Below are 13152 nucleotides of genomic sequence, written 5' to 3' on the forward strand. Positions count from 1 at the left end.
GGCTTAGTTAGATTAGGAGAAAAAGGCATCCATGCTTGCAGTTGGGAAGCACTTTTGTTGAATATCTTGCTTAGATGCACTAATCCTCACATAGGCTTATTCCCATTTGACTATGGTCTCAGCTGACGTATACCATTCTGCACAGAAAGGGCTCTGCACCACAATCCAGCTTTAGCCTGGCAGGTTTCATCTCTCTCCAGCCAGCAGAAATGGATGGGGTTTCTACAACAAGTCCATTCCCTTGTGTACCAACATGCCACATCGTGCTAAGACGCAGCTTGTGTCATTTTGGAGCCTCAAATGCCTGCACTACTGGGAGGGCTGTGTCACAGCTGGACAGAGCAGTGGTTTTACAGCCAAGGAAGTGCAGTATGCTCTGAGGAAAAACCAGATCTCTTTTTCAAGGCAACAACCAGGTTTGTTCCAGAGAGAGCCTAGAGAGGAGGAGAGTCCCAAGGTGAAACAGGGCAACCAATGTAGGGACACAGAGGGGTGTCCGCCTCTACATCTACAGCTTGTATAGGCTACAGGGATTGACCTCTGTGAATATACCTTCAGGTCAAAGATGCAAATAGCAGCAGGAAACCCATGAGTATTTAATTAAACCATAGTCTGTATAATAGCTTCAAGTCCCATCACTTGCAGTGGTTAAATTATTATGAATTTTAGAAATATTTCATGAGTGCTTTAGGGTCTCCCTTCTCAACACCCCTCTGTAGGAACTGATAATTCAGTCTGGATATGATGCTAAGAAGCAGCTTCTACCTGAATACAGTCAAGTTTGTGCCTTGTGTGAGGCACAGACCTGAAACATGGCCTCCCATAGCATCTTTCTCTCCAGACTGGAAATATATGGATTTGACAAGTGGACTGTTTGATGGATGAGGAACTGGTTACAAGATTGTACCTGGAAAGCAATGGTCAATGGCTCAGTGTCCAGGTGGAGACCAGTGATAGGTGGCATCCCTCGGGGGTCAGTACTGGGACTGGTGCTCTTTAGTATCTTCATCAGTGGCATCAACAGTGGGATCAAGTGCGTCCTCAGCAAGTTTGTCAGTGACATCAAGCTGTATGGAGCGACCAACATGCCTGAGGGATGGGATGCCACCCAGAGAGACCCAGACAGGCTAAGCAGTGGGCACAGGAGAACCTCATGAGATTCAACAAACCCAAGTGCAAAGTCTTGCAACTGGGTTGTGTCTTCCTCCACTATGAATACAAGCTGGAGGATGTAAGGATGGAGCACGGCCTTGCTAAAAAGGACTTGGGGGTACTGGTGCATGGCAGCTGGACATGAGCAAACAATGTGCCCACACAACCCACAATGCCAACCGTATCTTGGGCTGCATCTAAAGCTGCATGGCCGGCAGGGTGAGGGAGGGGATCCTGGCCTTCTTCTCTATACTGGTAAGACGTCACCTGCTGTGGAGTCCTCAGTATGGGAGAGACGTGGACCTGTTGGAGCACATCCAGAGGAGGGCCACAAACATGATCCAAGGGGTAGAACAGCTCTCCTGTGATGACAGGCTGAGAGAGCTGGGTCTGTGAGAGCTGAGAAGGCTCTAGGAAGACCTGATAGCTTGTTATTTGAGATGTCAGTCTGTCGGGGGAGGTTTCCATGCCAGCAGTTTTCTTCAGAAGCTCCAAAAGTGGGCAAGCACACACCCAACTCTCAGTCAACCTTCAGCCTTATTAACACACAGCGAGACGTGATGTGTACACACAAGGAAGCAGAGCAAACAGATGGGAAACAGCAAGAAGGGCTTGTTTAAAAGAGGATTAAAAGAATAATAATAAGAGTTGCCATGCTTCTGTGCAGCACACCACACCTACGAGACTAAACAGCACTGTTACTGCTCACCTTATTTATCTAAGGCAGGGAGCTGACCTTTCCAGGCTCATTTGTTTCAGCAAACTTTGCTCATGCTACTCATGACTGCTCATATTTGTAAGACTGGAATATCAAATAATTGCTGCTAATGTAAAAAAAAAAAGCGTGATAGAAGGAACAATGCTTTTTCCTATTAGAATTTAATTTGTACTCTGGGAAATTGCTTCAATTACTTTGGTCATTTTCCTATCAAAGGTACATTTTTAAATTCCCCATTGCACTTTGACAGATATGAAGCCTTTCTGTGGTCTAGGCAACAAAACTTAATGAATATATTCAACTTAATGAATAGATATCGTTCAGTTAAGTAATACTTAGTAAGGAGAAATTTTGTTCCAGGTTTTTCAGTGCCCACCTGAGCATCCTCTCAGTTGCACAGAATGTGACCTGTTACCTTCTGAACCATCACCAGAACCATGTGTCTCTCTGACTTTCTTTCCCCATGCGTTGCAGTCACCCAGTGCTCCTAGCAGACAGTTTTGTTTTCTATGAGACAAGATGCAGCTGCAGGACAGACATCACACTTAAGTAAGCATGTCTCCTCATACGCAATGAAGACGCTGTATATATGTGAGTGGTGTCTCTCCTTTGGAGATCAGTGACGATGTAACGCTTCCATGCATGAAAAACGAAATGAGAAGAGGTGCCATCCCTGCAGCCCAGCCCTCCCATCAGCCGAGGTGTGTGTGGGGGAGCAGCAGGGCCGCATCCCTGTGCTCCTGTTGTGCCTGCAGAGCTGCGTCCCAGGGCACTGCTGCTTTGGGGCTCGGGGTGTGCAGGCCGCCCACTCACACACAGCACTTGGCTGATACACTCCTCTGCTCCACCCCGCGTCTTTCAGAATCTGAAGAAGAGGTTTCTCTCACTGCGGTGCCTTTCATTTTCAGATCACAGCAGGTGAAGAGTTTTCAGATCACAGAACCGCTTGGGTTGGAAGGGACCTTAAGGATCACCGAGTTCCAAACCCCCTGGCTCAAGCAGGGCTGTCGGCCGCTGGGTGCCTCGTGCTGTAAGGGTTATGGGGGACCGGCTGCCTTATGGGGGAAATAGTGGACACGAAGAGATGTGCCTGCGTGTCAAGTATGGCAGACAGGGCCTCAAGGCAAGGGACGCTCGGCAGCCCCGGGATCCCCGCGTCTGGAGGAAGAGCAGGGGCAGAGCAGGGAACACGGATCTCCTTCCAGCGCAGGAGCCAAGTCCGCTCAGGACCCGCTGATTCGCCTTCCCCGACCTCGGGGGTCGCCACCCCCCCGACTGAACGAAGGCGCCGCGTGGCTCTGCGGGAGTTCCGACCCTCCCGAAAGGCACCGGGGGCGGCGCGGCGGCCCGGAGCCGCGGGCCGGGCAGGGGGCGGGAGTGGCGGCGCCTGCGCGCCCCCCGCCCGCCGAGGGGCCGCGCCGGGCGCTGGGGCGGGGTCTGCGGGCGCCGACGGGGCGGGCGGCGGAGGGCGCCACGTCGGCAGCGGAGGACGGCGCGGGAGTAAAGTCTCCGCCGGGCCGGGTCGGGTCGCGGCGTGCCCGCTGCGACGAGCGGTGAGTGGGCGCCGAGCGGGGATCGCCGCCGCCGCCGTTATTTCGGGGCGGGGGGCGACCGTCCGTCGAGCGTTTCTGCCGCCCTCCCTCTGCCGCTCGGGGACGGGAAGCGGGCGGGGGGCCTCGGCCGAGCGGGGCCGCCGGCCCGCGGAGGGCGCAGCTTTTGTGCTTCCTGCCGGGGCCCCGCGCCGTGAGGACGGGAAGGAGGGAGGAAGGAGCGCCGCAGCCGGCCCTCCGCCGCGGCCACGGTGCCACGTCAGTGCCGCCGCCCAGCGCCGGCCCGCGGGGCTCGGGGTGCCGGCGGGCTGCGGGCCGCCTCCTGCGTGGCGCCTGGGGCCGCCGTTCCGCCCGAGCCTCGCAGCAGCGGCAGGAGCGCTTCGCTCTGCTCTCCCGAAACTTGTCCGTGTTGGGGACGCGCCGCTCCGCCTCCGGTGCTGCCCGTTTCCTTACGCGCTGCTCCGCGTTGGGATGTTTCCCGCTTAACTTTATCTCCGTTTCCACCCGCTCCTGAAGCTGAGCTGCGCGGGGAGGAACCTGGAAGCGCTTCGCTTTGTCTGTATGAGCCAGCCGGGGACGCCGTGTGGCACGGCCCGGGCCCGGACACGGCGGTCCCAGCCTGGTCGGGCACCGAGCGGAGACGTGGTTCCCTGCGGAAGGTGAAGGCAGAAGGGAGGCGGCCTGCCCCGAGCCGCTGTCGGCGGCATGCTCCTGTGTAACCAGCGGGGCATGTACTATAGCTGAGCTCAGCACGCAGATACTGCGGTGTGCGGCACCGCACGGCTTCTGGGAAAGCTCTGGGCCTTTCTCGGCCCCCTCCAGGCTCCGTGCTGAGCTGGGACGGTCGGTTTGCTCGCTGCTCTCCCTAGGGAATGGTTCCGGTGCTGGAGCAGCGTAGTGCTGCCAAGCAAAATTGGCCTCATCCTCGGGTCGTTGCGCTGCTGCCCACAGACGTCTGAGCGGTGGCATTGAGAGAAGCCAGCTCCTGCTGGCGGCTGCTGGGCTGGGTTTGCTGAGCCCTAACAGTGGGGCTGTTTGTCTGCAAAGTCTGGGAGACACTGTGAGCGTTGCGTGAAGGCAGGGAGGTGGCACCCATGTCTACAAGGCTGATGGCGATCAGTGCCGGCTGCTGTCCAGGAGCTCCATCCATGGTCATGAAAGAGAGGTTGTGCCCTTAGAGTTTCAGGGAGCTGAATCCCATAACGCCCAGGCTCCTGAAGGCTGTGCTGATTGCTTCTCCTTGCAGTGGACTGTGGTACGTGGCAGGAACACAGTGGTAACCCTGTTCCATACAATGTCATTAATGCAGCATTTCTCTTATAGGTGGATGCAGAACATCTCTGGGGAAACAGCTGACCTGACACCTCTTGTGCAAAGGAATATATTTGGTGAGACATTCTGGTGTTTAGTGGCTCGGATGTGGATGTATGCATGGCTGGACAAGGACCTCCAGTGCTTCCTGGAGCCTTCACTCAGGGTCCTATTACAGCATTATATCTCAACCATAAAACTACTCCTGAGCTGCTTGTTTTCTTCCAGCTGTGTAAATTGTTGTAGCTTCTAGCTGTTTGTATTGTGACAGTATGGAAGCGTGTGCTTTCTGCTTTAAAACCAACTGAAAAAGTGGGTTTGTTCTTCGTGGTTTTTTTGGTGTGGGAGGCCTTCGTGAGCATAGAGGGGGGAATAAGCATCCAGTCACTTGTGTTCTTGTTCATAATTTCCCATAAGGTCTACGTTTGTTTCAGCTTCTTTACATAAGAACAGATGAAGCTTACGTGTGTTTTGTGCATGGCTGTTTGTCTGCACCAGGGCTCAAGATCCTGTATTCCAGGGATTATGATCAATATATATTCAGGCTTATGATCAATCTTTGCATAGTTGCATATGCTTGCAATGCTGATAATAACATTGCTGTTGCATTCTTGGTGTCTATGGATTCAGAGTACAGGAGACTTGGACTTAGCTGTTTCCAAGGTGCTTTAATCAATGAATGATCTAATTCTTCAAGCAAAACCTTATCTTTGCACCTCCAGATGCCTTAGGTGTTGGTGGAGAGTTGACAATTCCATCATGTCTCATGAGTTTTGCTTTCTCTTCCTTTGCAGGGATGCACCTCTAGTAGGGAGAGTGAAGAGGAACCACCCTTAGGAAACACAGCAGTCGGGTGACCGTAGGCTCCCTTCCAAAGTGGGATGTAAGCACTTGGATGTCATCACACCAAGGAGGCGCTGAATTGCAGGTGAGTGCTTTTGCTGTGATAGTGTTCTGTAAAAGACAGAAAAGCAGAACCCATTTGCTGACTCTGTTTTTTGAAGAAAAAATGTTATTAATCCCCCCTTCTGATGACTGGAGCTCACCAAGGGTGACTTGGTTTTCATTAGCTGCTTTTTACAAACCTAGAAAAGACTTTCTGCCTTTCTGGGGTCTTGTAGCGACAGGTTACCAGTGCCTGACCCATGTGAAGTAGGACACTGCAGTCAATGGAGCTGTAGGAGAGTGAGGCACTACTGTGGCTTGGAAGGTGTTCTGATTGTGTTAGGTTGTTGAAGGTGAGTGATGTGTAAAATTCTGCTCTACCTTTCAAAAAGTAGCTTGTATTCAAGATTTCCATGACCTTGCTCTTTGCAGAAGGTAGCAAGGGGTGGGAATGTGTCACTGCTTTTATGGAGTGCTGTGGGTTTCTTTATTGTTGTTGGTTTTTTTTAGGGGGGTGGTGTACCTAAACAAGAAGCTCTGCTGTGAAGCTCCCCTGTCAATACATTGCTTCACTTGTTTCTATGCTTGCAGCTGTAAGTCAATCTGACAGGGTCCTAACCTGGATTACAGGCAGCTGTGAAGCAGTCTTTTCCCCATGTTACCTGTTTGCCTACCTTATTCCAGTTCTTTCCACAGAACAGGGCTAGTCTTTATTGAATACTTGTATGATGGCTAGCACAGCAGGTCCAAGATCCTTCTCTGGGGCTGTACCTGCTGTCAGTGCTGTTGAATCCAATAACTTCTTGACAGCAGAAAATACTCAAACAGCAATGATCTCGTGAAGACTTGTTGACAAAGTTCTTGGAAGTTGAAGCAGTGAATTTCATCTGGGATTCTTTGGGAACTGCAAGCAGACTAGATGTTGGGGATTCAGACACATTGTAGGGGTAGCTCTTTATAAATGCAGGTTATTCTCTGTATTCATTCATTTGGGTTTCCCTTGGGTCATTTTGAAAATTATTTTCACCACTTTTCCTTTGTTTGAAGTAAGGCTGGCCAGGTTTCTTTTTAGTAGGGAAGACAGCCACAAAGAAATGGCTTGGTGCTGAATCCGGTCCTTTCTCAGAACTCACTTCCCCTTCTGTTTCTCCCTGGAATCTGTCAGGCTCTTTTCAAACTCACTGAGTTGTGATTAAATAAAAGAACAAAGAATTACATAACTGCTTTTCTCCAGATTGCCTCTTAGCTTTCATGTATTTAGTCTCCCATATTGATGTGCTGTTAATCACTTTCCTGTTTCTCTGCTTCCACATCAAAAGACAGAAGGGCACCTGCTTGCCATTGCCATCAGATAAATCGTGCTGGCAGTAGATGCTGTTCCCATATTTCCTGAGCTGTGAGCTGATCCCCTCAGGGCTGATTGTGAAGACTCATTAATGTTCAGTTTAGGTTTCCTGCTCATGCAAAGATCTATCTGTCACTTAGCGTGTGGGTGCTGGCTCTTTCTGCGCTGTTTTGACTTCACAGTTGCTGTGTGAGGGTTTGAGCTGCTCTTTTCCAGGTTGAGTGTTCCCACCCTTGAGTTGTGCATCTGCCTCCTCATCCCTTCTGGATCCACCCTCCTGAGCTGCAGAAATGGGCATGGCAGGAGGGGCTGCAGTTCTTGTGGTGGTGGTCAGTGAACCCAGGAGGGAACTGAGTGATCTCAAGGGTTTCTGTATATATGCAGGGAGAAGGAAAACAGGGAGTCCCTGACAAGGCAGGAAGGTAGAAAGGTGTTGAGCTGCACTAGGGAGCAGCTTTTGATGGGTTTTGTGTGATTTTGTTTGTTTTGTTTTAGTATCACCTGTCTCTGAAATGTTTTCATTGGAAAGCTCGTGTATAGTTAAAATAGCCCAGTTGTGCTGCTGTCACCACATGGTATCTGGAGTGTTTTCATTACGTTTATTTCACCTTTTTGGTTTTTTTGGTCGATTTTCTCCCGGCCTTTATTCAAATCCTCCCACAAGGACTCATTTATTTAAACTGCTCCTTCCTAGGTCCTAATGGATCTTATAGGCAGGCTGCTGTTTTTTTTCCAGCATCTACCACTATGTTTGCTAATCTGTTTCATAGCTTTTGATCAGTGGTGGCCACTTGAGGTGCATGTGGTGCAGTGTGGCTGCTCTTGCCAAAGCTGCTGACCTGCTGGAGGGCTCCTCCTCAAGTATTCAGTCTGGTTGAAGAGTTCAGCAGCACAGTCTCATAATAAAACATGCAGTAACTGGGCAGCTGATGCCAACTTATCTAGTGATGAAGAATAAAGTCCTTGTCTGTGGAACTGATGCTGTATGAATTTTAGATTCACGGGTTGTATTTTTGCTTTGGCAGAAGAGATCTGCGGCATACGTGAACTTATTTTTTTAGGTAACAATGAATCAAATGGACAAGAGTCATCAGGATGTCCCATCCTACCTCCATGATGAACCACCAGAAGGTATGTATTAGTTTTCATAATACCAGGTAAGTTTACAGAAATTTGCCAGAAGATCAAACCTATTTTAAAGATGGATCTGCAAGTTGAACTCTTAACTTTCAAATAACAGTAAGCAACTCAGTCCTGGGATGGGATTGGCTTGGATTCTTGTTCAGTTCTGCATTGTCCTGGTACAAACCAGTGAGTTCACTGTGGTTAATAACTCTGCTGATATTTTAGGGAAGGTGGGCAGATACTGAAGGACATGGTATGCAGATCAGTTCCCAGAGGTCTGAATCAATCCATATATGAGGTGGAAAGAGCCCAGCTACCCTTTTGGATGCTTGTTGAGTTTGTAGTACTTGTGACTTTTAGACAAGATGGGTCTGTCTCTTCTTTTGGAGGTTTTTTTGTCCACGATTACATTAGTTGTGGTTCTCACTGATTGGCTTAATCTCACGGTTTTGTGAAGACAACAAAGCGCTTGGTTTGATGAATGCAGGGACGAATTGGTCCCATGAACCAAATGAATTTTAAATATCTTGTTATATCTGCAGAGGAAATAAAAGTTTGGAATGAGCAGTATTCCCTTCTAGGCTGTGGACTGTGATGCTGGGGGTGTACTGGACTAAAAACCACTCTCAACACATAGGTCTTATGTATTTGTCTTCTCTCACTTTAGTACCAAACATAATAAACATACATAGAGGTCAGCAAGTCCTGCTTCCTCTCCTTTTCATTGTTCTTTGGTTTATAATGATGCTTAAAAGCTCTAGTTGTTTGCAGGTTATTTTTTTCTCAGCTTTTACATATTGTATAACTGAGCAATTTACTTCACTTGAACCAGCAGTATTATCCACAGCTGAAGCAGAAGGGGTTCAAGTAGAATAACTTGATGTATTCTTAACACAGGAAGCACTAGTACAAGAAGGTGAGAGGAAAGGGATAAATAAATTTTGTTAGCGCAGTGTTTTCTTAAGGATATTGTTAGGAGAAAATACTTCTTTTTAAGCTCTTGTAGGGTTGTCAAGATCCTTGAAGCATTCCTGAGCACAGATGTCTGGTTGGATCCTATGCCCCACTATGTCTTATTTTCAAGTCAAACTTCATGGGCTACTTTTCCTTTTTTTTTTTTTTTGTTTTGTTTTTTGGTTTTTTGTTTGCTTTTTGTTTGTTTGTTTGTTTTCCTTCCCCCTTGAAGAGTGAATTGTTTCACACGTGCCAAAACACATGTGTAGAATCTGAATGGTGGCATGACTGGTAAATTATAATTGATTCTTCGTTGAAGATGACAGTGTAAAAGTGGTGTGTATGTATGTTTGTTTTTTTTTTGTCTTCCTAGCATGTTGAATAGTTTCATGGAACCATTATGAATCCAGCTTACTAGGCATTATTTTTATGTTTTAAAGACAGGAGTAGTTTCAGTTTGTTCAAATGGCACTCGTGCAACATGCTGCTTGGAGAATTTAGGGAAATGCATGCAAGAGAAAGCTTTCTGCTCATACTTTGTATGGGTAGTACTATTCTTGTATTTTGCCTTCTGCTTTGCAGGTGGCACCAGATTTGAAGCTGTGTAATTGTACCGTAAACAGAAACCGTGAATTGACTTATCCAGCGTGCATCAAGGAACCATGTTATTCAATACACAGCTCAAACATAGCGTAAAGGAAAACCAGACTTGCATCAACAACATGCAGGGAAAAAAAGTGATTGGGGTTTTGTTTATGTGTCTCATAGCCGGATTTCTGTTGATGGGAGCCTGTCACTGCCTGCACAGCTGTTAATGCCTTTGGGGACCACTTTTCATGAGCTAAACCAGGAGTTCCTTTGTTGTCACCTTGCCCTGTGGAACTGAAAGGGAGCAACATTCCCTTGCCATTAACGAGATCCAGAAGTGGACTCCCTTGGCTGCAAGAGTTGGCAGCATCAAAGAGGCTGGTGGTTGTGCAGGCAGAGGACTGATTTCAGCACTTAAAACCATGTGGGAGCTGTGTGCCTGATATTTGTAGGCCCTGTGTTAACTTGTGTTTTAGAAAACAGCATTGAGGTATATGTATCTCATTGCACCGCACTTTGCTATTTGGAACAATGGTGTTGTTTGAGCATCCAAGAAAAATAAACTGTAAGGTAAGTACGTACTGCGTGCAGTGGTTGTTAGACTATAAAAGGAAATACTTATGAATAACTCTCTTGAAAATGCTTTAGTTGTGGCACTGTGATTGACTTGATTGCTTTTTCTTCCCTCAGGTTCAATCAAAGACCACCCGCAGCAGCAGCCTGGCGTGCTCTCTCGTGTGACTGGTGGCATTTTCAGTGTGACAAAGGGAGCTGTGGGTGCCACGATTGGGGGTGTTGCTTGGATTGGAGGGAAGAGCTTGGAAATCACCAAAACAGCAGTCACATCAGTGCCTTCAGTGGGAGTGGGGCTGGTCAAAGGAAGTGTTTCTGCTGTGGCTGGAGGCGTTACAGCAGTAGGATCTGCTGTTGCGAGCAAAGTGCCTTTAACAGGAAAGAAAAAGGACAAATCTGACTAAAGCCAAAACTGAGAGACATACTTGATTTTCTACAATATTACCTTGGTGGCATTAAAATCTGCTAAGATTTGGACCATGAGAAGCCATGTGTCTTAGACACTGTCTTCTGAAGAGAAGGCTGATTTCATCTGGAAAGGACAGAAGAAGCTTGGCTAGCACAGCATCTGAAGATTTGTTACGGCCTAGTTTCAAGCTTTGTACCTGGTGAAATGTTACACTTGATAACTATAGGAGTGAGTATGTGTGTCTGAAGGGGTAATGTGTATTTGAATATTCACGTACTCTAAGTCTTCTGCAGTTTTGGACTGAAATGTGAACATAGAAACTTAAGTTGATAATCTGCCGTACAGTCAGTTTGATGAGGTGCCACTTACTGTCCCCAGTGGCTTCCACATCCTCCTGCTAAGGATCCTTGAGCTGTGTAATGGCACCGTGGGATGTGCTTCAATAGTTACAGTTAGGAAACAGTACTTGCAGGCAGCCTGACAGTTTTCAGTGACTGCACTCTGCCATTCCAAACTGGAAGCAAACAGATTGAAAATGAGAGGGGGATGGGAGGTGAGAAAGTTTGACAGAGTGGTACAAGGGATAATAAAATCTAACTTAATGCCTTATTAGAAAAGAACCTCTCTATTAGGTGAAGCTTCGTAAAGTGCTGTTCTGTTGTTTCTGTGCAGTTCATTGAACAAGCTTCAGAGAATCTGATACCTGAAACTTACTCAGTTTTTACTGAATACAAGATTGCTAAATCTCAGGTGTATTTAATGATAGGCATCTGTCTACTGCAAGTGGAAACTTGCTTTAATCAGCTTCTGAGAGACACCAGAAAATAATGATGGCTTAACGGAAACTGAGCAGGTGGCTGTGGTCATCTAACACAGCTGTGTGACTTGAAAAAATTGCTTTGTGTAGCTGGAAACCACTGAAGAACCAGCAAAGCTGTTGTCTCAGCTCCTTGATGTGCCAGGTTAGCTTCTTGCTCTGTTCAAATGGATGCAAGATTTTTTTCACTACATCTTTATCTCATTCCTTGCGTTCTGAGTAGAATGCAGTACTTTGATTCAAACCAAAAATGGCATGTGAGCGCCCTTTAAAGAAAAAAAGCTGTATACTGACAAATGCCAAACTTTGACACTCCTCATACGGGAACATCTGTAGGTCCTCCACAGTGTGTGAGGCCAAATACACTCCAAGGACACAGCTTGAGGTTGCCTTAAAGTAGAAGCCTCTGGTGATCTTTATGTGTGTGTGCTGACTTCGCAAACAAGAAGGCTGTGAACTTTGTATATGCAGTATTTTCTAAGAAGTTGTGTTCCTTCCAAAAACTTCCAAGCTTGTAAGCTTACTTTTCAGGTAGCTGTGGTTGTGCGAGGATATATAGAGACTTCTTAGAGATTAAAGAAAAGCAAAAGTATATCACGTGTCTAAAACTTGCTCCTGTGTTCATGGTTGTTGAAAGTAAACTGTGCACGTGATGGTACAGCGGTAACCCTGTCTTCTGAGCCATTGGTACTTCAGCTGCAGTCTGGAACAGCTATACTGGCTATCAGTAATGATGGTGTATTACTAGGTTTAACGACTGGGGCAATCGGGAGAGCAAAACCCAGCAGGTGGACCTCTGCTCCCTTCGTTAGTTGCACCAGTTGCTTATCTCCAAACTGCTGCAGGTGTGTAATGAGGTAAAGTCAAGCAATAAATGCAATCCTTACTACTTTTATAGCCAGAAGGTGACAGCACAGAATGCTGCATAGTTTGAAGATCCCACATAGCTGCAGGAATGAGCACCTCAGACACCAGCAGCAGTGGAGCTGCAGTAAATAACTGTGAGCCTAGTGCAGTTTCCAGTGTACCCCAGGGCACTACCAGTGAGCACTGTGTATCAGCTGGTTTGGAGCACAGCAAGATTTGTAACACTCAACCAAACCCTTCACTGTTTTCTGAACGCTCAGACATTGAACTTGTTTTACCACCCCCCCACCCCACCCCTTTTTTATGTCATTCTTTAATTTTTATGCTATGAAACCTGCTGCAGAACAAGCATGTTAGGAGAGACGCCATGTTAGAACTGTACAAGGTTGCCACCTGCTTTGATGTGTTTTGTTCTTAGCATGTGTTGTAGTTATTACTTCTGAATCTTGTAACTGAAATGCTTTACCGTGGCATATGGTTTTAGTTTTGGAGAAGAGCTTCTTCCTGTATTCTGTGTTATTTTCCATTTGCTTAAGAAGGCCCTGTCTTAAGAACTTGTTCTGACTCTGTCCTGACACTTGTGAAACATTAAATTGTTGCTGTTTCAGACTTACTGAAAGCTTCCTTAGTTACTTTGCGAAGAAAGGTGGATCAGTAAATGCTTACATCTGAATCCTCATGCTGCATTCGAGGCCGGGGCAGTCTGCACCTGAATAGCACCAAACTGCTGTTAACAAAACTCATACTTCATTGTCATGTTGGTTGTGCGTAGACACAATGCAAAATCATCTCCACTGTTTGGTTTTTTGTTATATAGTTCTGGGATCCGCGGGTTGGCGATACCCGCTTTTAAGATCG

The 13152-nt window shown here is 47.3% G+C and overlaps 1 protein-coding gene across 3 annotated transcripts; it reads left to right on the forward strand.

Annotated features, from left to right (window-relative positions):
* Nucleotides 1-3311: 3311 nt before the first annotated feature.
* Nucleotides 3312-12907, forward strand: TMEM263 (transmembrane protein 263). Of its 3 annotated transcripts, none has more exons than XM_015863944.3 (5): nucleotides 3312-3423; nucleotides 4744-4808; nucleotides 5526-5659; nucleotides 7987-8092; nucleotides 10319-12907. In XM_015863944.3, the coding sequence occupies exons 4-5, from the start codon at nucleotides 8029-8031 to the stop codon at nucleotides 10603-10605; spliced, it is 351 nt and encodes a 116-aa protein (XP_015719430.1). In that variant the 5' UTR covers nucleotides 3312-3423; nucleotides 4744-4808; nucleotides 5526-5659; nucleotides 7987-8028; the 3' UTR covers nucleotides 10606-12907. The 3 variants fall into 3 exon arrangements, with proteins under 3 accessions (XP_015719430.1, XP_015719413.1, XP_015719421.1); XM_015863927.3 differs by having other exon boundaries at nucleotides 8023-8092; XM_015863935.3 differs by lacking the exon at nucleotides 3312-3423 and adding an exon at nucleotides 3945-4079 and having other exon boundaries at nucleotides 8023-8092.
* The last annotated feature ends 245 nt before the right edge of the window (nucleotides 12908-13152 follow it).

Source organism: Coturnix japonica, chromosome 1, assembly GCF_054131305.1.
Source record: "Coturnix japonica strain WE chromosome 1, WE-NBRP24, whole genome shotgun sequence".
NCBI classification, from domain to species: Eukaryota; Metazoa; Chordata; class Aves; order Galliformes; family Phasianidae; genus Coturnix; species Coturnix japonica.